This window comes from Vitis riparia, chromosome 18 (assembly GCF_004353265.1).
Source record: "Vitis riparia cultivar Riparia Gloire de Montpellier isolate 1030 chromosome 18, EGFV_Vit.rip_1.0, whole genome shotgun sequence".
Classification (NCBI taxonomy): domain Eukaryota; kingdom Viridiplantae; phylum Streptophyta; class Magnoliopsida; order Vitales; family Vitaceae; genus Vitis; species Vitis riparia.
In genome coordinates, this window is record NC_048448.1 from 18,513,555 (window position 1) to 18,535,188 (window position 21,634).

A 21,634-nucleotide genomic window follows, 5' to 3' on the forward strand; every position below is an offset into this window, starting at 1 on the left:
TTTAATATATATATATATATATATATATATATATATATATATATATATATATATATATATCAAATTATTTTAAAAGGACAGTATATGGCATGTAATTCTTTTAATTTAAAAGTTTGAAAACAATTTCTATTGTTTTTCAACTAAATATTAAATTTTATTTTATTTTATATAATAAACTTTAATGTTTAAAAAAAAAAAACTTCCTTAATGCTATGTTTGGTTAGAAAGATTTGAGAGGATTACAAAGAAAAAAAATAGAAAAAAAATTGAAGTAAAAAAGTAAAAAATAAAAATAAAAAAAGTTTAGATTTGATAAATTATTTTAAAATATTTTTTAAACTTATTTTAAATACTAAAATGTTGAATTTAAAGCATTGCTTAGGTCAATTTAATAAAAATAAAATCATATCTTGAAAATATAATTTTAAATTTAAAAATTCTACGTAATCTACTAAAAATAAATAAAAAATTGTTGGAGAGAGTTTGGAAAAATAAAAATGCTAAGCGATATGATAAAAAGAATATAACTTTTAACCAAAAAAAAATAAAGTGTGTGGGATTTGAGAAATGACAAATGAGAGTGAAGTGCACTTAGAAGCATCAAAATAGCTGTCACGCTCCCCTCAATATTCATTGCTCAATCCCCACAGAATCCACCACCTGCAGGCGGCTTCCCACATGCCATCTGCCATCCTAAACCATTTGCCACGTGCCACTCCTCACTTCACCTACAGGCTACAAGCCTTCAGCCCCATATGCCCTTTCGCTTTTCAGTGGTTAGGCTTTAAAGTTATGGTTCAGAAATTATTCTGTATGTTTCTAGCTACAGACCTGCCCTTTCCCTCGACTATGGTGTCTGTTGCCATTAAATAAAGTACATAAAAGTTTTGATGTTAACGAATAGAAATTTTGGTATGGTTGGACTACGTTGGATTGACCAAAACTAAATCATATATTTTATTTGTGTTTAACTGATTTTAATTCATTTTAATTTTGAAAAGATTATGGAAGACAAGGGGAGAAAAAAATGGAAAATTTTATAAGTGGGTCGAAAGAAAACAAAGACTTGAAATAATATATGTACGTATGGGGAGAGGTAGCAATCAGGCATGCAATAAATAGTATGCATGTCTGGGAATGATGAGGACCTACATAATGCATTTCATAAGTTTGATTGCTGAAAATGAATCCCCCATCTATCTCTATACAACTTTTGGGTGTATTGGAATATGATAAAGTAATCAAACCCTTATAATTTCTGCCATGACTACCTCACATGTATCCACTCAACTTTCATGCTTCCTAATATGGATTCATGGACCTCCTCACCATCCACACAATTAAACATCTCCTCTCCACCTTGGTTTCAATTGGAGTCATAATTAAGTGCTAATGCTATTGCCCTTTCATTTTTTATAGAAATGTTTTCATATAGAGTGCGTTTGAATGAGCTAGTGGTTGGGATATAAACAAATAAAAACTATTGTACATACCAAAAAGACGTTATTCAAAAAATTATTTTTATTTTTAATTAAAATTTTGTCAAATATCCCATTTTCGTAAGAAGATTGCTTTTGCATGCATGGGAGCATCTTTATTGCATTTCAATATTAAAGACATATGCAAGAAAGCGATTAGGGAATAATAAAAGATAATAATATGTTGATGGCGGTATTTAATGAGTAATATTAGTTATAACCTATTCATGTAAGAGTGAGGACAATAAGAGAAAAAAAATATAAATTGTTTAAACAGTTAGTTTTTTATTTATCAATTTAATAAATTAAATATATTTAATATTATAATTTAAAATTATTTTTAATTTTTAAATATTAAATAAAAATAATTAACTTATTCTTAATCTCAAATTTTTTTGTTCTGTTTGATTATATTAATTAGAGTATATTTTATTTTAGAATTATAATTCTAAATGTATTTTTTATAATAAATATTTTTTTATTATCTTATATATTTACAATATTTTAAATATCTATGTTTTATAAATAAATTTATTACTTAATAAAAATAAATATAAGTTAAAATCAACGAAAATAAAAGTTAATTAAAATTAATAAAAATAAATATATCAAATTTATAATTTAAAAGAAATTTTAAATTAATTTTATAAAATAACTGTGATATTTAAAATAAAAAATGAATAATAAATTTTAAACTAATAACTAAAAAACAATAAAAATTAAATTTTATCAAATGACCGCGTAATCCACAAGAAGACACGGTACTTGAACAGTTAAATTTCTATCTTGTTATTGTCATCCAAGAAGACACGCTACAAGTGCACTGAAGCAGGTCAAAGTTTGGAAAGGCACATGCACAATTTTAAGTTTAATTACATTTATGATTTTTGATAAATAAGGTTTGATTTAAAAGAATGTATAATAATAGAAAACAGTGGACACTTGGTCGTAGGGATAGGAATGAGACCAAAAAATTAACATCACTCATCATCATCATAGTAATCAGCTTTAATGGGGAGAATAAAGTAAATTATATTCCAACAAAACAAATCGGAGATGATTGGATTGAACGCAATTAAAAGTTGTCCAAATGTGATGCACTGGGTAAGATTGAAAGCGGTCAATGGAGTAACCATCCCCAAACATTTCCAAAAAGGGATGTTTAACCATGGTTGAAAAAAATGAGAAAGATTGAGACCAAGGGTTTGACCATGGTTAGTTAATAAATGTGAATAATAATAATAATAATAATAATAATAAACGTTGGACAACTGAAATAAATGCCCAAAAGATCTCACATACTCCCACTGAGACTGGTTCACCACAGCAAAGCGCAACACAACCGACCTTCCCCTCTCCTTTTTCTTCCGTTTTCTCTCTTCACCTTTCACCTTCTCCTTCTCCTTCTCCTTCTCTCTCTTAAACCCTTCTTTTCTTCTTTTTCTGTAATAATTATAATTATTATAAAATGGCAAGCTAAAAACACCTCTCTCTCTCTCTCTCTGAGTCGCTTTCCCTCCCTCTCTCCTCACCTTTCCTTTTTCTCTCTATTCTCTTCTGAAGCAGCTCCCTAAGAAACCTAGGCCGCAGTCGCCGCCATTGGCAGGTCGCTTGCTTTTCCTTCCCTTATCCTTTTTTTTTTTTTGTCATACATCTCATCAGGTATACGAACTAGGCACCGAGACAAAAGTGGGTGTCCTCAGCAACGCCCTCTCTATAACTCAAAGAAAAAGCATAAGGTGGGTTGAGTTTTGGTGTCGTCTCTTTGTTGGTTTTAAGAGAGAGTATGGGGGACTCAGTTGGGTTTCGTTTTGTTTACAGTATGAATGAATCTTTTACAGATTAGGATCTTTTTTAGGTGGTTTTTTAGGACTCTATCTTGGGCTACAGCAATGGCGGATAAAGACCCAGATTGCTGTTTCCAGAAACTGCCCTCTGTAACTCAGGTAACAACCCAATAGGCGCACACCGATTTGTAGTTTGTTTGTTTTTTTAAAAAAGTCTTTTGTTGATATATACATATTATGTATTGGTTCATTGACAGGTGGTGGAAGAGCTGAATGAGCTATGGAGCATGGCCTTGCCCATAACAGCCATGAACTGCCTGGTCTACGTCAGAGCTGCTGTGTCGGTTCTCTTCCTGGGAAGGCTCGGAAGACTGGAGCTGGCCGGGGGCGCCCTTTCCATCGGATTCACCAACATCACCGGCTACTCCGTACTGGTGGGCCTGGCTTCGGGGCTGGAACCAGTGTGCAGCCAGGCCTACGGCAGTAAAAACTGGGAACTGCTGTCGCTGTCGCTGGTGCGGATGGTTCTGATTCTGGGAGTGGCAATCATTCCCATAAGCTTCCTGTGGGTGAATTTGGATAGGGTGATGGTGGCGATGGGGCAGGACAAGGAGATAACGGCAATGGCAGCGAGATATTGTCTGTACTCGCTTCCGGACCTGGCGACGAACACGTTGCTGCAGCCGCTGAGGGTGTACCTGAGGTCGCAAAGGGTGACGAAGCCGATGATGTACTGCTCGCTGGTGGCAGTGGCACTGCACGTGCCGCTGAATGCGGTGATGGTGGAGGTGATGGGGCTGGGGGTGGAGGGGGTGGCGATGGCGTCGGTGGTGACAAACCTGAATATGGTGGTGCTGATGGCGGGGTACGTGTACGTGAGAGGGGGGTGGGAGGTGAAATGGAGGGTTGGGATAGGCGGGGTGTGTGGTGGGGTGGGCCCACTCCTGAAACTGGCAGTGCCCAGCTGTATCGGGATATGTTTGGAGTGGTGGTGGTACGAGATCGTCACCGTCCTTGCTGGGTACTTGCCGAATCCCACACTCGCTGTGGCCGCCACTGGGATTCTCATTCAGACCACTTCCTTCATGTACACTGTCCCCATGGCTCTTGCTGGCTGTGTGTCTGCCAGAGTAAGTTGTTCCTCCTACCTCCTCGTTTTTTTTCCTCTTTTTCCCATCATATTCACTCACATTTTCTTTGACCCCGGCCCCCCTATTCTCCAATCCCAACCCCCTCTTCAATTCCTTGCTGCTGCTACCCATTAATGTGTGGAATGGATAAACTGTAAACTTTTGTGATATTCCACAAATTTCGTCACTTAGAAATTACAATAAATGATTTATATTATATATGAAAAAAATATAAATACAAATACCAATCTATTTTTAAAATTTTTTTTTGTGCGAAATTGTTGCATGAATATACATGTATGAACATTTGAGTATAACAGTATAGATGCTTTCAGTCTGTTACATGATTGCATCATATACACCGACCAAAGGAGGCCACGCATGTAATGCCATTGGCCCAAAGCCTCAAAACCCAGTACATGACAACTGAGCACTTGTCAACCTTTCTTTTCCACCCTTCTTTTTCATGTAACCCACAAACAATCCCATAATTTTGATTGGTGGGTGACATCCTTCTCAACTATCAGCAGCCTTGACTATTGCCGTTTTTGTTATGCTACCACTGGTCCCACATCTTCATGCTGACACACGGGTGGGGTGTGGTGGATGCGCAGGTAGGGAATGAGCTGGGAGGCGGGAAGCCGAACAGGGCGAAGCTGGCAGCCATGGTGGCATTGGGATGCGCGTTCCTGATCGGGATCATCAACGTCATATGGACGGTGATCTTTAGGGAAAAGTGGGCAGGGGTGTTCACAAAGGATGAAATGGTCAAGGCCTTGGTCGCATCAGTCATGCCGCTGATGGGGGTGTGCGAGCTCGGAAACTGCCCCCAGACCACCGGCTGCGGCATCCTGCGCGGCACGGCCAGGCCGGCCGTGGGCGCCCGCATCAACCTGGGCTCCTTTTACTTTGTTGGCACCCCGGTGGCCGTTGGCCTGGCCTTCTGGCTCAAGGTGGGCTTCAGTGGGCTCTGGTATGGGCTCCTCTCAGCCCAGGTGGCCTGCGCCATTTGGATTCTCTACGTCGTCCTGATGCGTACGGACTGGGAAGCCGAGGCTACCAAAGCCAAGAAGCTCACAAGCTTGGAAATGGCCACGTCTTGTGATGGGGTAGTCAGAAATGAGGAACAGGAAGAGGGTGATGATAATGAGAGCAGAGGGTTGTTGCTGAGTGAGGGTGATATCTTGTAGGGGGTGATGATGTATTTATGTTTTTATTTTTTATTTTCCTTTTTTTGGAAGTATTTCCTTTGGGTTTTCTTTCTTTTTTTTCTGTCGTTTTCTTTTCTTTGTTTCGTGGTAGGAGGGGGGCTGACCGACTAAATGCACGAAGAATGAAGTGAAGGAATGTGAAAATATGTGGTGTATAGAGGTGGGGGATGGTTGTGGTTGAGGCGTTTGTTGCAGAGAAGAACAGAGAATGTCACCCTCCATACTAAGTATTGCAGAATTTAAGAATCCATGCCATCCATTTTGCATCTTTCAATTTTAATAAAATATTGCCTTATTTTTATTTTTATTTTTATTAACAATATTAATACCAACAACAACAACAATAAGACTAATAATAATAATAATTTTTATATCATATATGTATGGCCCATATATAGCTGCAAGAAAAAGGGGGAAATGGCATTTTCAGATGTACTTTTGTTCGTTAGAAATGTTCTTTTTATGGGTGGGTAATGATTTTATTTAACAGAACAAAAGCGACTTTTATAATTTTCACCATTATTCACCACTTTTCTTATCTATTTGCTTCCATTTTATTTATTTTCAAAACCTTGTACAAGATATTTATGGCTCTTTTCCTAACAATTATCCACAAGTTTATTGGGCAACCCTTTTTCAATAGGGCAGGCATTATTGAATAGTTACTTTCATAATGGGGCAGCTGGGCAATGATAACTTCTAATCACATCCCAAAAACACACCCTGACAGAAAAGGACCCATCACACTTCACTAGCACATGGAACCCTTAGCCCTATCCCAATCTCATTTTTTCATTCATCCCCATCATCCATACCTTTTTTGTTTTTATCTTTTTGTGCAGAAAAATAAGTAGGATAATACTAAGGGCCTGTTTTCAACTTTTTATTCTGGAAAAAAAAAAACACTAAAAATATGTCTTGAAAAGAGGATATACTTTTATTTTTGTGTTTTCCTTGTTCTAAAAATTACTTTTTTTTTTAAATAATATATCTATTTTTACTATTTAAAGAATAAATTATTTTTCATATTTTCTTAGTTATTTTTGTGTTTCCACTAATATGAGCTCCACTCAACCATCGTATCCTTACCGCAATCTCTATAATTGGTGTAAAAATTAATTAAAAAATAATAATTTTTAAACATGTTTTTGTTTTACTTATTCTAAATTTTTTTTTATTAACTAAATCAAACATTTTTTTTAGAATAAAAATTGTTTTTCAAAATTTAGTTGTCAAAACAAGTTCTTTTTTTTTTCTGAAAAATACAAAAAATTGTTCTTAAAAACCGTTTTTCATAATCGTTTTAAAAAACAACAACCAAATAAACTCTAAAGGCCTATTTGATTGCTATTTTTGAAAACTATTATGAAAAACAATTTTTGACAATAGTTTTTAAGAACGGTTTTTTGTGTTTTCAGAAAAAAAAAAAAAAAAAAAAAATTGTGTTTGGGAACTGGATTTTGTAAAACAATTTTTGTTCTCAAAAAAAAAAAAAAAAAAAAAACATGTTTGATTGAGTTAATAAAAATTTTTTTTAGAATAAGTAAAACAAAAATATATTTGAAAGTTATTGTTTTTTTAATTAATAAAATGTTTTCTTCTATTAACTTAATATTATAAATATATGAATAATTTTCATATGCAGAATTCATTTAAATTAAAAAAAATTATTCAATTTTAAAATTTTTATATCAGTTATAATTTTCTTAAACAAAAGATAATTTTGTAACTATGTGTAATTATATTAATTTCAATCATTTAAGGAAGAAGAAATGACTTGTAGGTAGGGTGTGGTAGTTGGATGGAGCTCACCTTTGTGGAAACATAAAAAGTATTTGAAAATGTAAGATACATGTTTCGACGTCATTCCCTACAAACTTCTCTTTGATTGCATATGGACTTTTTGACTAACGAGGAAATTGGTTCTCTCATGTCGCTCCTAAGAACTTCAAAAGCATCTAAGATTCCAACGTAAATGATGATGGAGATTCAGAGAAAGGGAGGAATAGGAAGACATGAGAAGTAGAAGTTTATGATGGGGCAGTACCGTCCCAATTATACAATCTATTATTGGAAACATAAAAAGTAGTTAGAAAAACACATAAAGAAGGAAGAGAAAACACGAAAAACAATTTATTATTTGAACAGTGAAAAAATAATAAAAACATCTTTTTATTATTATAAAAAAAGTGCTTTTTAAGAACACGAAAAACACAAAAAATAAAAACATGCCCCCTTCCCCAAACAAGTTTTTATATTTTTTGTTTTGAAGAACATAAATCAGTTCTTAAAAACAGGAACCAACTAGAGCCTAAATATCCTATCCATGAAAACAAATGAAATTCCTTAACAAATTGCAACCAAATTAACACCATATGTGGATAAACCACTTTCTAAACAAATTCCATCAACCCGTAGGTGATTGTAATTTATAACCTGTGAAAGAGAGATGAATGTAATAGGATCCTTTTTTGGATCAAGGGTGGATCTTAGATGGCATTTAGGACAGGCCAAAATGGGTAGATGGACAAAAGAAATGGGGCAGAGGCCCTGTTTAGTGGCTACAGAATGGGTTCCACATTTCCATGCCAAGCAACTTTTTGGAAAAGGGGAACACTAGATCTTGTAGGCTCTATGTCCATTCGCTCCAACAACACTAAATTTAAAGTTAAAGCAAGTAAACCTTGGAAAAATAAAGGACAAAGAGAAAAGGACAAATCTTTCTTTAAATCTAATCAAATTTCACAACTTTATCCAAAAAGCAGGGGCCTTATTCGTATGGGGGTAAAGTTAGATTAAATAATATGGTTTTCGTTTTCTTCCCAAAAGCTAGCCATATTTTAGAAAACTAAAGAAATCTGATGAGAATTGTATGGTCATTTGCTAAAAAATATGCATTGGACTGATGTTATATTTATAGAATAAATTGGAACATAGTTGTAATGATGATAAAGTGTTGTGTTATATATATAGGTATGGGTAACAAATATATTCATGTAGTGCAATAGTGGGTTGTGTTGCTGAGGAGAGGTGAAGTGGGGGCTCCTTAAATAATCCTTGAAAGGACAAGGTAGTGGATGGGGATGGTCATTGGAGGCTGAGGCTGATATGAGGAAGGATCAGAGACATTTATATATATATATATAAAAGAAAAAGAAGTGGGTCTGAGATTAAAAATAATAATGTGGCACATTAGTGGCAGAGTTCACAGCCCGAGTGGGGGCTTCTTAAAGTAGTGGATGGGGATCATCACTGGGTTTTGAGTTGGAAGGTGACATCTCAGTTTTTGGGCTATGCCTTTTTGTTACTGCTTCAGCAGGATAGTACTCAAGTCTGCAGTGGAGTCCAACTTTGTTTTTCAACTGTTTGCATTTTTTTTCTTTAAAATCTTATATTGTAAGATTATATTTGGGGTAAGTTTTAAAAGGCCTAAAAATATCATTTTGAATAATTAGAATTTGGGGTGGAGAGAGACAATGCAAAAGAAGGTGATAAAATGAGGCTTCTAGAACGGAGTGAAATGCATGTTCGTCCATAGCTCTATCAACAACCTATGCATAGGTTATAATGAGCTATGGTTGATTGTCACAAAGCATGCTTTTGAGTTTTGAGTGAGGTTATTTCTCAGTCGGCAACACTGACCAGGAGAGGAGAGGAGAGGAGAGAGGAGGAAGCACGTATGCGACAAACGACACTTAATTATGCGTATGTTTGACAACAGGGTTGGCTAGTCCTACTCTAGGACTAGTCCTAGTCATAGAGTCCTATGTTGGTGAGTTTGAAGTTTGAAGAGGGTAAGGCGTTTCGTGCAAGTGCGACCCAACTCAGCTTGACTTTTAGACCAAGTGGCAAGTTGCAAAGGCTGATCCATTAATCTTCTATCCGTATAGGAGGCTAGCCCCGTCTAGGGTTGGGCCCTGGGTCAAAGAGGCAAACCCTTTAATGCCCACTTTTCCTTTGCCCAAATTGGCTATAGCGATCATCAGGTTTTAGGTTTTAGCCTTTACGTGGTAGGAAACATGTGGCTTTCCAGGAGCGAGTGAGCGACGTGGTGCAATAGCGATTAGGCTGCTTGTCGTATCTCCTTTCAGGTTCCGCCAAATGTCAGTTGCGACCTTGTAGGCGCTTACCTATTTTTATTTGCCCCTTTCAACGTCCTTCGTCTTAGCAAAAGTTCTGGACCTGTTGGCAGCATTTTCTTTTTTCTTTTTTTTGCCCTTGCATTTAATACCTCAAATGGGTAAATTTTATTTTTGTTAATTATAGTTTTTAACTCTAGCTGTTCAAGGAATGGTATTTGTTTTTTCGGATAATAAAAAAATCATAATATTTAATTTTTTTATTAAGTTAAAGGTAATTTATTGGTCTCTATTAATATAATTAAACTTAAATTATTAATAATAAATTTACCTTAATTATACTGATAAATATTAAAATATTATTTTTAATTGAATAAAGATATTTTAATATTTTAATTTTTTTCTATTCAATCAAAAAACAAATATCTTCCTAACGTTTTAATTATAAATTTTATTCTAAGTCGGTTGTGGATCGGTATTGTGCATTCCCACTTGACGGTAACACTCATTTTTTTTTATATATATATATATTTATGAAAAATTGATTTTTAAAAAAAGACTTCAACTCATCACTTATGTACTTTTTTAAAAAAGGAAAGTAAAATAGAAAAGAAAATCTTGTGTGACTCTTTATTTGAAAAAGACACATTTCGAAAAATCAATTTTGGATTCGAGATTCAAGTTACCTATCAAAAAACTACAATAGTAAGTTATAATACCACTCTAAGTCCATACACATACGATCTCTACTAAGCGAATGAAGGAAATTGTGATAATTAACTAATTAATCATGAATACTAAATGATGCAAATCAATATACACAAAAATGATAATAAAATCAAATTAGAAGAATGCACAAAGTATATCACAAAGGAATTATGAAAATTGATTTATTAAACTAAATAAAAAAAGATATTTCAAAAGTTAGTTTTTAAGAGATTTTAAAGATTTTATTTAAAACAATTTCAAATTAATGATTTTAATTATTTATTTACAAACAAAAAGTTTCAATGAATGATTTGACTCAATTTTATTTGGTTTTAACTTCCAAAAAAAGTTATTTACACTTATTGTTATTAAAGAAATTTATCAAAAATATTTTCATTAAAAAAAGGAATTTGATTTACAAAAGTATTTCAATTTAATTTCTATTTAGAAAAGTGATTTTTAAAAATTAATTGGAAAAGATTTTTTTAAAAAGATTTTTTTTTTTCAAAAGAGTATTTCAATTACAAAAGAAATGATTTTTTTTGTAAATATAAAAAAATGTACAAAGTCTGAAACAAATATTCAAACCCAAATTCAAACTTCAAATTAGTATAATAAATTTCACCAATTAAAATGGACTTAAATTAACAAATATAACTCAACAAAAATATCTCACATGCTATAAACCCTAGTCCAAAATTCCAAATTAAGAGTCAATATATAAGCATAATCAACCAAGTCTAAAATATGACAATCCAAAATAAATTCAATTAGGCATAAATTTAATATCCAGTAATAAAACCTAATTTAATATCCAAACCTGAATCCACAACAAAATCCACAACAAAAACCAAGCCAATTTAATATGAAAACCCAAAATAACATCCAAAATATGCCACAATATTATCTCATGCCTAAATTAAATAATTCAAATGAACATACCACAATATTATCTCATGCCCAAATTAAACAATCCAAATGAATATACCACAATATTATCCCATGCCCAAATTAAATAATATAAATTATCAACCAATCTAACAAATGCACCCAAATTCCATATTAATTAATAACCTCATGGACAATTACTATTGAAATCAAATCAAGAAAATAATAATAATAATAATAATAAATAAATAAATAAATAAATAAATAACTAAATAAATAACATAAAATAAAATAAAATAAAGAAATGCATAAATGGACTTACACATTTTTTTTGAAGAAACTATGGATGGCTGGAGTTGTTAGGCGGTGGCGGTTGGCCGATAGTGGAGTTGAAGAGAGAAAGAAAGAGATAAAAACAGGAAGATAAAATAAAATGAATAATAAAAAGGGAAAATGAGTGAGGTGAGAAAGTGCGGAAAAAAGGATGTTAAAAATGGTGCCAACGTCAAGTCACCGATAATAGCAACGATGGCCGTTTAAGATGGGATGTGGTGTGGTGAGGGGAAAATGAATGAAAGAAAAGAAGAAAATGAAGAGAGATAGAAAAAAAAAAAAGGAGATGGGAGAGGCATGTGGTAGTGGCGGGATCTCTGGAAGTGTGGGTAAGGTGGTAGAGCAAAATAATTTCATATGTAATCAAGATTTAAATTTAAGGATAAAATTGGGACAAATTTTGAGGTTTACAAATATGACCTTCTTCAGTAGAGTTCACGAGTAAACTAAATGTATACACAAGTGAAATGCATTGGGTTTACTGAAGAACAAGAAAGACCACCAAATTTGTCCTAGTATGACGAGCTCTCTAAGATCAAAACAAAAACAAAGGGGTCGAAAAACAACCCTAAAAATAAGTGACAATAGGTTGGACAAATAAGGTGCCTTTAAAGTTACAATGCAGATCCATAACTCTCTTAAAAAAGGCCTTTAAAAGTGGCCCAAAAATTAGTGTCAAAGTCGAGTAATAGTTAGACCACTATGAAGCACAAGAACAAACACATGCAGAAGAAAAAACTACACGTGCACTATACAAGGGCACAAGGTGAGGGGTACCAATGATACAATCAAAACACATGTTATAAGCCTTATGACCATATCACACACAATGGAGGAGGAGAGTCTTTGGGAACCACAACTCTAAACACTTGAAATGCGTATTTGAACACTAAACTGAGAAAAACGACTCTGAACACTTAAATTATGGCACTAAATACCTAATTGTGGCTCTGAAAACCAAAACTATGGCAATGAATGCCTAAACCATGAAAGGTGGATCTAAACACCTAACTATGGCTCTGAGCACTAAAACCCATGACTCTGAACGCCTAAAACAATAGTTTTGAACACGTAAACTAAGGAAAGTGGCTTTGAACGCCTAATTTGAGGAGGTGGCTTTGAACGCCTCATATGAGGAAGTGGCTCTGAATGCCTAAGTTGTGACTCTTAATGCTTAAACTATGAAAGGTGGCTCTAAATGCCTAGTGGCTTTGAAATCCTAAGCTGACGAAGGTGGCTCTGAATGCTTAAACTGAAGAAGGTGGCCCTGAATGCCTAATTGAGAAATGTGACTGAGGAAAGTGACTTTGAATGCCTAACTGAGGAAGGTGGCTCTGAACGCCTAACTGAAGAAGGTGGCTTTGAACGCTTAAACTAAGCAAAGTGTCTTTGAATGCCTAATCCAAGGAAGTGGCTTTGAACACCTAATATAAGAAAATGGCTTTGAACACCTAAGCTAATGAAGTGGCTTTGAACACCTAAGTTGATGAAGTGGCTTTGAATGCCTAAGCCGAGGAAGTGACTCTTAGTGCTTAAACTAAGCAAGGTGGCTTTAAATGCCTAATGTTAGGAAGTGGGTCTTAACTCTTAATATGAGGAAGTGGCTCTAAACGCCTAATTTGAGGAAGTGGCTCTGAACACTTAAATTGAGAAGGTGGCTTTGAATGCCTAAATTGAAGAAAGTGACTCTGAATGCCTAAATTGAGCAAGGTGGATCTGAATGCCTAAGCTAATGAAGGTGGCTCTAAATGCCTAACTAAGGGAGGTGACTCTGAATGCCTAAACTGATGAAGGTGGCTCTAAATACCTAATTTGAGGAAGGTAGCTCTGAACGCCTAATATGAGGAAGTGGCTTTGAACACTTAGGTGAGATGTGGTTTTGAATGCTTAAGTAAGAAAATGGCTCTAAATGCCTAAGCTGATGAAGGTGGCTTTGAATGCCTAACTAAGAAAATAGCTCTGAACACCTAATCGAGGAAGGTGGCTTTGAACACTTCAGCTGATGATGTGGCTTTGAATGCTTGAATTGAGAAAGGTGGCTCTGAATGCCTAAACCGAAGAAGGTGACTTTGAACGCCTAATATGATGAAGTGGCTCTGAATGCTTAAACTGACCAAGGTGGCTCTAAACGCCTAATATGAGAAAGTGGCTCTGAACACCTAAATGAGGAAGATGGCTCTTAATGCCTAAATGACTAAAGAGAAAAAGTGACTAAGATAATGAACTCAATGAAAATGGAGTAAGCCCCAGTAGAAGACCTCTACAAAAGGGGATGCCTCAGGTGATAACTTGTAAAGATCAGTAAGTGGGACGAATAACCATGAAATCAACAGGTGATGTGATGAACCCAGAGAGGGGGTATGACCCAATGTAATGACTTGCAAGTATCAAGAAATAGATTGAGTAATGAGAAAGTAGTCAAAAGATCTGATGAACTCAAAGATGGGGGTATGCCCTAGTGTAAGATAGTGACCAACATAAGACATAAAATGTCACTACACAAGACACCCTAGGATATGCTCAATGATAATGCAATGAAAATATATAACCTCAATCAATAAATGCTCAAACAAGACCATGCATCACACAAACTATGCTAACAAAGCTAAACTAAAATAATGGACCAAACAAATGTTGATCAAGACTCCAACTCTAAAAATGCAAGACATGTCTACTATCAATGTGAAGATGTCATCACAAATACATCAACAATCTAACAAGCCCTACCATCATGGAAGATGTTGAACTTAATGTCCAAAGGCATGTGAAAACTCAACCAAAAAGCTCAATACTAGTCTATAGTCTCTCCTGATCAAGAGAATGGGATAAGGTCATGTAGGATGATGAAATAGGTGGACTTAATATCAGTTAGGCTCTGACAAGATGGATGCAAGCATAATGGTGTCAAAGATAGGATGTTTGGATGTCCAACAAAGGAAAGTGGGTATCTAAGTCGAACTGAGTATGTTGAGAAGACTAAACCCAGAGTGTTAATAACTTTATGATCCATCGAAAATAACAATCATGGATAGAAGGTCGAGTCTCAATGTCAAAATCAGCAAGGTGGCTATGCCCCAATATGAATGCATCCTCTCGAAATGAGTAAGCCCTTAGTGTAAAATAATTTTTGAAAAACATATGCCTAGTATGAACTATCATCTCACAAAATCTATCGTTGATGAGTGGGTTATGACCCAATGTAGACATCTCCAAATCAAGCATCAATGAAAGGATTACAACCAGTTATACATCATTTGATCAAAATAAGTCTTTGCTCCCCAAGTCATCTTGTGGTAACATGAAGGGAATATTCGATCTCTTAATAAAATGAGCATATCTTAGTGTGGAAAATCAAGCAAAGAAATATGCTTGAAAAAAATGCTCTTTGACATGACTATTGATTCGTGCCCAGTTGAGTATTTTAATAAAAAATATTTATAAATCCTATGACCTTATACTGGCGTAGCAAAGCTACTATAGTATAGCAGCTCTAGGGTCGAACTCAGGGATGGGTTTTCACTCTACCAGTGATAGACTCTAGATTAGAAATTGAGTCTGATGATTTCCTTTGTCATAAACTTAAAATTTAAAAGAAAATACCATTTGTTTTGAAAGTGGTGTTTAGAACTAAACTAATATAGAACTAGGTAGAAATGAAAGAAAGAAAGTCTCCCGGAGCTAAAGGTTGCTAGGATCAAGTTCAGGATGCAAAGTGGGAAATTCCGGATTTTTCTTCTCGCATTGGGGACAACAACATAAAGGATGGTTGTTTCCCGAACCGGTATAGGTTTAACAATGAAGATTTAATCCATAAAAAGTCAATAGAAGTGGTAGTCAAGTTCCATTAATGGCTTTAGACACTAAGGGTCTTTACCTTGAGCCATTTTCCAATGGCTCGTACATGATAACTAATGGTCTGATGTGGATCTAGCAATAAGTATCCACAGAGACCTAAAGCTTACCATGTATTGGCCATTCAAAGTGATTCTAAGGGATTTAAAGCAAAACTTTAGATTTAAAAGCCATTTATGAACTCCAACTACTTGTATTTAATGCACGAGAGTTTTCCACCTTTGCATCTGGACTTTTCACCGAGCTTCCTTTACTCCAAGAAACCAAAAGTTTAGCCTCTCATCCTCTGGGAAAACATCCTCAGAGGTTGTTTGGCTTCCAAGAAAAAGAAAATAGTAGAGAGAAAAAGAAATCAAAAGAGATCTCTGTATTTCACTAAGTGTAAAATATACATAAGTTGGTCTCCTGGAAAAAGCTCCCCGAGAGTCAATTTTTTAGTGTTTACAAGAGAGTTTATATAGGAAGGTAATTTACCCTTCCTTGGATACTTCCTAGCTAAGGAATTACATGAGTGGCTGAATACAAGGAGAAAATGAAAATTTAGACACAAAAATATCAGAAGAAAAAGAGTCGGCACAAATATCCCAGTTTCGCACGTTGCATGGTGATTTGCGAAAATTTTGCAAGTTGATTTCGCAACTTAGAATCCACTTTCGCACGTTGAGATCCAAGTTCACAAGTTGCAAAATCAACTTCGAATGCTGGGCTTCACCGCGACTACACAGCTGCCATCCACTTTAAATTTCGCACGTTGGAGTTCCAATTTCGCAAGGTGCGAAATTGTCTCTCAGCTTGATGCAATTGTCTTCCGAAGGCCATATCTTCCTCATTTCAGATCCAAATCGTACACGATTTGAAGAGTTGGATTCTTGACTTCCTGAGCTTTGAAATGGTATATAGCATGTAGAAAATGGACTTCGGGAAGTGCTCCAAAAGTACGAAGGAAGACTGCAGCTACTGTCCTCTGTTTTCCTTACTCTGTTTGTTCTTTCCTTGCATACTTTGAACGACTTTGGCAAAGGACTATGGAGCTCCAAAGCTTGGTTTCTTCATGAATTTGAGCTTCCAAAAGCTTTGCCATGAACTATATACAGCTCTCCCTCATTCTTAAATTGCTTTGGTGAGCAAAAAGCTATCAAAAACACCAAAACTTAACACAATTTGATTAGAAACGATTGCAAGGATCCTTAACATGCCAATTGAGTTAAAAGGTAATAATTACTACTCAAGGGTGTTTAAAAGAGCTAATTACAAGCTACAAAATAACATGTTTTGAGTAGTAATCAACTATGCCCTGATGTAAGTTGGTGTCTCTAAGATCAATTGCCAATGAGAGGGTTATGCCCTAGTGTAGTGCAATCTCCGAAATGACTAAAATTTGTTGTGAGCTCTCACAAATGTCTACTCCCTGACCCAATCACCTCAAAGATCAATCAACAGTAATTAGAGGGCTATGCTCCTATGAAAGAATGGTTATGTCCCAAAAGACCATCATCATTTGAGAGGGGTATGCCCCTATGTAAGAACATCAAATGAAATCTCTCATCTATACCTCATACTTTAATGTAAAAGGAATCTGATCACCTTTAAGGGACTACTATAATCCAAAAATCCATCATTAATGGAGAGGAATACGCCCATGTATAGGCATCAAATCTAACCATATAATGAGAGGGGTATGTCTCAACATAGTCATATCAAATGAAATCACCTAATCGTCTCACACTCCAATATGAAGGGGGTGTTTGATCTCCTCTAAAGAATAAGCATGTCTCGATGTAAACTGTCATCTCAAAAATCCATAACTAGCTTAAAGGGGTATGCCCCAAAGTAATACATTGAATAAAGTGGCTGCATATCCAACAAAACTCTTTAATATGCACGAGAAATCTCAGAAGTCATGAACCTAAGGTGACTAATATGAATGTATTGATGATGAAAAGAAAGAATCCAAAATGAATATATTAGTGATGAAAGAAAAAGAAAAGAAGAATATTGAACTACCAATGGGATATATAAGAATGATGTGTGGAAAATATCAAACACGGAATGTAAATCGATATGAACAAAGAACAATGTAAGCAAGATGAATGAGCTACCATGAGAAAAACAAATAGATCAAAGGAAAATGAATGAGCACTGATTTACTCAAATCAACTCATGCAGAATAGTCAAATCATCAATATATGTAACGATGGAGAAGACAATGATATGGAGTCCCTAGGAAAAGGTTATTTGTTTCTCACACATAAAATACATAACGAGATAGGTTTATGGAGAAGAGGCCCTTTGAAAGCTCATAACTCTCATAAGCAACTGATTGAAAAAAAAAAGAAGCTCTGAATGACTAATATACACACTCAATGGAGAAGACATTATACATAAATACATGTACTTATTTATTTTTTATTTTTTATTTCCTTTTACCTATGCATACTCTGAATATCAAACAAATAAGTTCCACAGAGAATGCATAATGAAATGGATATACTCTTAAATAATGATGTATATGAACTCTCTTTAATAAGATGGCCCTCTCAATTAAAAATCTTTGAATTAGTGTCCGTGAAATGGGAGTGGAGGGGAATATGACCGTCCTCCATACATTGCAATGGGAAAGATCATCACTCAAGGCATAGAAAGAAATGTGATAACAAAGATAAACTATGGAACAAAATATAGAAACTATGAGATATGATGAAGAATGATGCTAGAACGACAACAAAATAGTGAAGAAGGTGAGTCAATAAGTCCATAGCTCATGAAACTCCTAAATTAAGCATACGTACACCAGAGGGCCCCTATCTTGGTGCAAAAGGTGAGCAAGGCTATAAGAAAGAAAATTTTATGATGCTCATGCGAGGCTCAAAGGGCTAGCAACGGTTCAGATGTCAATAAATGTAATAAGATGTGAGCTAACCAAAATGAAGGCCACCCATATGATCATGGTCTCAAACATCGTGCTGTCAAACCCTCAAATGATCAATACTAAAAGATCGATGTCCATATAATATAATAGCGTCAACTCTTTGGAATCATGCATTAGACCCTACTCCAAATGCTTTGTAATAATCTTAAAGACGATTCTCTCAAAGCAAGGTAAACGATGATCTCATCAAGCACAACTACTCATCACAAGCCAACTCTCATCATGTCAAATCAATCTCTATTATCATGGCAAAATAAATGGCAATCTCATCAAGTGATCAACCAATTCTCATATCATAAACCAGCCAAATATCATAAGTCATTCCTCGCCATGCAAGATTAACCTCGAGCTTAAACTCCTCATGCTCTACTTAGTCGATTTGGAGAGGGGATGTATAAAGCTAGAACAACTGGGGATGGAAAGGTTGTGTAATGATGTCAAGGGTGATACTATGTAAAGCTCAAAATAGGTAGATGTAGGTCGAAGCAAAGTCCAGGTGTGAGAGTGAGTAAAGTATTGATTTGATCATAGGAAGATGGGTCACAGTCTCAAACTCCTTAAGTCAAGTCTCTGATCCTAAGTTAATAGACTTAATATCCTCCATGATGGGTCAAGTCTCAAGATCACAATGTGCAAGTGAAAAGATGCCTCAAGTAAAAAAAAAAAAAAAACAAAAAAATAAAAAAACTAACACAACACATGATGTGTGGTAGTGATGATAATCGAAGTTTGTATATATGATAGAGACTCTAAAGTCATAAAAGTTTCCACTATGAGATGACTACAAATGTGACTAAATAATTTTTACCAATGATCCAGAAAATGAATAAGGTGTGAAAAATAACTCTGTCATGAGATCGATACTCCATCTATAACAAAATATCCCTGATTCAATTTCAACCAAGCTCTATAAAGAAAAATGATAAGGTAATAAAGGTAAACCTCTCAAAAAGAGTGTGAACATGAAAACATGCATTTCACCTTCCTATAATGAAAATAGAATAAGGTGAATCGACCAAAGAATGAAGTATCTAGCCTATGATAGGTGAATATTGTAAAGAGGTGAGCATGATCAATGAGCATATCTCAAAATGTCAAGCATAATGACAAACAACTAAATAATGCTAACTCAAGAAAGGAAGACTATCTAAAACCCTAAGGAGAAAGCATGTTAGACACAACAAAAGACCCAAAGAAGTCAATGCTATATGAAAAAGGTAGTCCAACTAATACTCAAACTCACACTAATCTCTGACCACTCTTAACTAAAGACCAAAAGAGGGAGTATTGGATCTAAGTTGTGACTAAAGCAACCCCAAAGGCTCTCAGATGTACCCATGTGTAGGAAAAAAAATCCTAATAGAAGGATCTAAGACTCAACCTACAATATCAAGGCAACTCTAAAAAGAAAAAGAGGTGGACTTTATAGGATCTCTAGTACGAAAAAAGCAATCGTACTCTCCGATGGTGCGCAACCTCCTACACACCTTCAAAGAGATGGGGTGCTTCCATGCAAGGTGGTCATCTCCTCCACACATGCACTACCTCTCATTCTAAGGGGTTTCCTAATGGTGAAGGCTCTCACATCTCTCAACACTCAGTGGTAATCTAAGGTGCACAGTGAATGGTGTAGGTGCCTCTGAAAAATCCTATGAAAATGAGGCAAAAAAGGAAACACACTAGTCACACAAATATCTTCAAATCTAGCTCTAGGCCATACAAGTCTTCTAAGATTGGACTCCAATTAGCATAAATGTGTCAACCTCCTACATGACATTTCCAAAAGTAGATATAGCCCATCATTAGACCCTACTCCGAATCATTAGCTTGGTCGAAGAACAAACAAAGTAACAAGTCTCATATCAAATACAATATCAAGGGAAACAAGGTTGACCGAGACTAGAGAATTAGAGGTAAGATGATAGATGTGTGATGTAACGCCCAAGTTTCTTTTTAGGAAAATATTATTAATAATAATATTAAATTAATTTAATAAAATGGAAGAGGGGTGAAAAAGTAATTTTATGAATAAATACCCTAGGTATAAATTAGAATTATGTTCTTCCTATTCTTTTCTAAATCGCGTTCCTGTTCATAGAGGGTTCCTGAGAACGTAAGATTGGAGTTGGATTGCAGGGTTTGAAGAACAGATCTCTATAGGTAAGATTCTAACCCCTAGATTAATATTTTAGATTCATTAGTTAATTTTAAGCACATTAGATATTTTTTGGAAAACCCAAATCTAGATTAGGGTTAGTTTATTTTTTTTAAAAAAATAATAAATAAATATATTTTTAATTGTGGCTTAAGGGATTAGAAAAATACAATTTGATTTAACAGAAAAAAAAAAAGAGAACGTGTGTGCACTGGAAAATAGAAAGTTGGTGAAGAAAAAAAAACGCGTGTGCATTGGTTGCATGCGTGTGGGAACTGTGCATCCACTTTTTTTGTAAGAATTTCATGGTTGAAATCTAGTTGGTGGATTTTCACATACTCTATTATTAGACTTTGATGGATACTTGGGTATGTAATATTTAATAGTAGCAGGACTCCGTATTATTAGACTTTGATGGGTACTATATTATTTAATAAAAGAAGATGTGTACGGATGGTATTGGGGTGGTTAATATATATATATATATATATATTAGCGATGATGGAGAGTTGTTGTGTATAGGCTATGTTTGGTGAAAAAAAAAAAAACTTGAAAGTGAGAAAATATAATTTATAAATAAAAGAAAGTAAAGTTTTTGGTATTATAATTATATTAATGATGGGTGTAAGTTACTAAATAGCATAGAATTTAATTAGTGAAACAAATTATAATTTAATTAAATTATGTTGTGTCCCAAGAAATAAATTGAAAATAAAATTTAAGTTTTATATGAATTAGAAATTTATCAAATTTTCTAAAATGGGAATAGATTAAATTATCTTTCATAATTAAAAAAAACATTAATTTGAATACCTAAAATTTTAGGATTGTCAAACCTATAATTTTAGATAAATAGTAATGGTTAATTTTCTTATATTTTGTTAGGTGAAGAGTAGATTTTCAGGATTATTTTTCTCCAAAGTTTTTGAGGACTTCTTTTGAGGTAAGGGAAATTAATGCAGTTATTATTTTTTTTTAGAAACAAATTTTTATATACATCATTTGAAAATATTTTGAATTAATATTCGTTTTATGCATGGATCAAATATGTTTTGTATGAAAAGTATGTTAGAACTTTATATTT

General features: G+C 34.5%; 1 protein-coding gene across 5 annotated transcripts; it reads left to right on the top strand.

Annotated features, from left to right (window-relative positions):
* The first annotated feature begins 2,934 nt into the window (after positions 1 to 2,934).
* LOC117906112 (protein DETOXIFICATION 54) lies at positions 2,935 to 5,913 on the top strand. 5 transcript variants are annotated; one of them, XM_034819063.1, is made up of 4 exons: positions 2,935 to 3,217; positions 3,300 to 3,424; positions 3,523 to 4,395; positions 5,010 to 5,913. In XM_034819063.1, exons 2-4 carry the CDS (start codon positions 3,305 to 3,307, stop codon positions 5,583 to 5,585), a joined length of 1,569 nt encoding a protein of 522 aa, XP_034674954.1. In that variant the 5' UTR covers positions 2,935 to 3,217; positions 3,300 to 3,304; the 3' UTR covers positions 5,586 to 5,913. The 5 variants fall into 5 exon arrangements, with proteins under 5 accessions (XP_034674954.1, XP_034674956.1, XP_034674955.1 ...); XM_034819065.1 differs by having other exon boundaries at positions 3,320 to 3,424; XM_034819064.1 differs by having other exon boundaries at positions 3,337 to 3,424.
* Positions 5,914 to 21,634: the final 15,721 nt, after the last annotated feature.

Bases quoted from the DNA above. Each gene is read 5' to 3' on its own strand.
- LOC117906112 (XM_034819062.1), top strand. From the start codon at position 3,305: ATGAATCTTTTACAGATTAGGATCTTTTTTAGGTGGTTTTTTAGGACT. The intron at 3,425-3,522 runs GTAACAACCCAA...GTTCATTGACAG, and splicing joins AACTGCCCTCTGTAACTCAG to GTGGTGGAAGAGCTGAATGA. The intron at 4,396-5,009 runs GTAAGTTGTTCC...GTGGATGCGCAG, and splicing joins CTGGCTGTGTGTCTGCCAGA to GTAGGGAATGAGCTGGGAGG.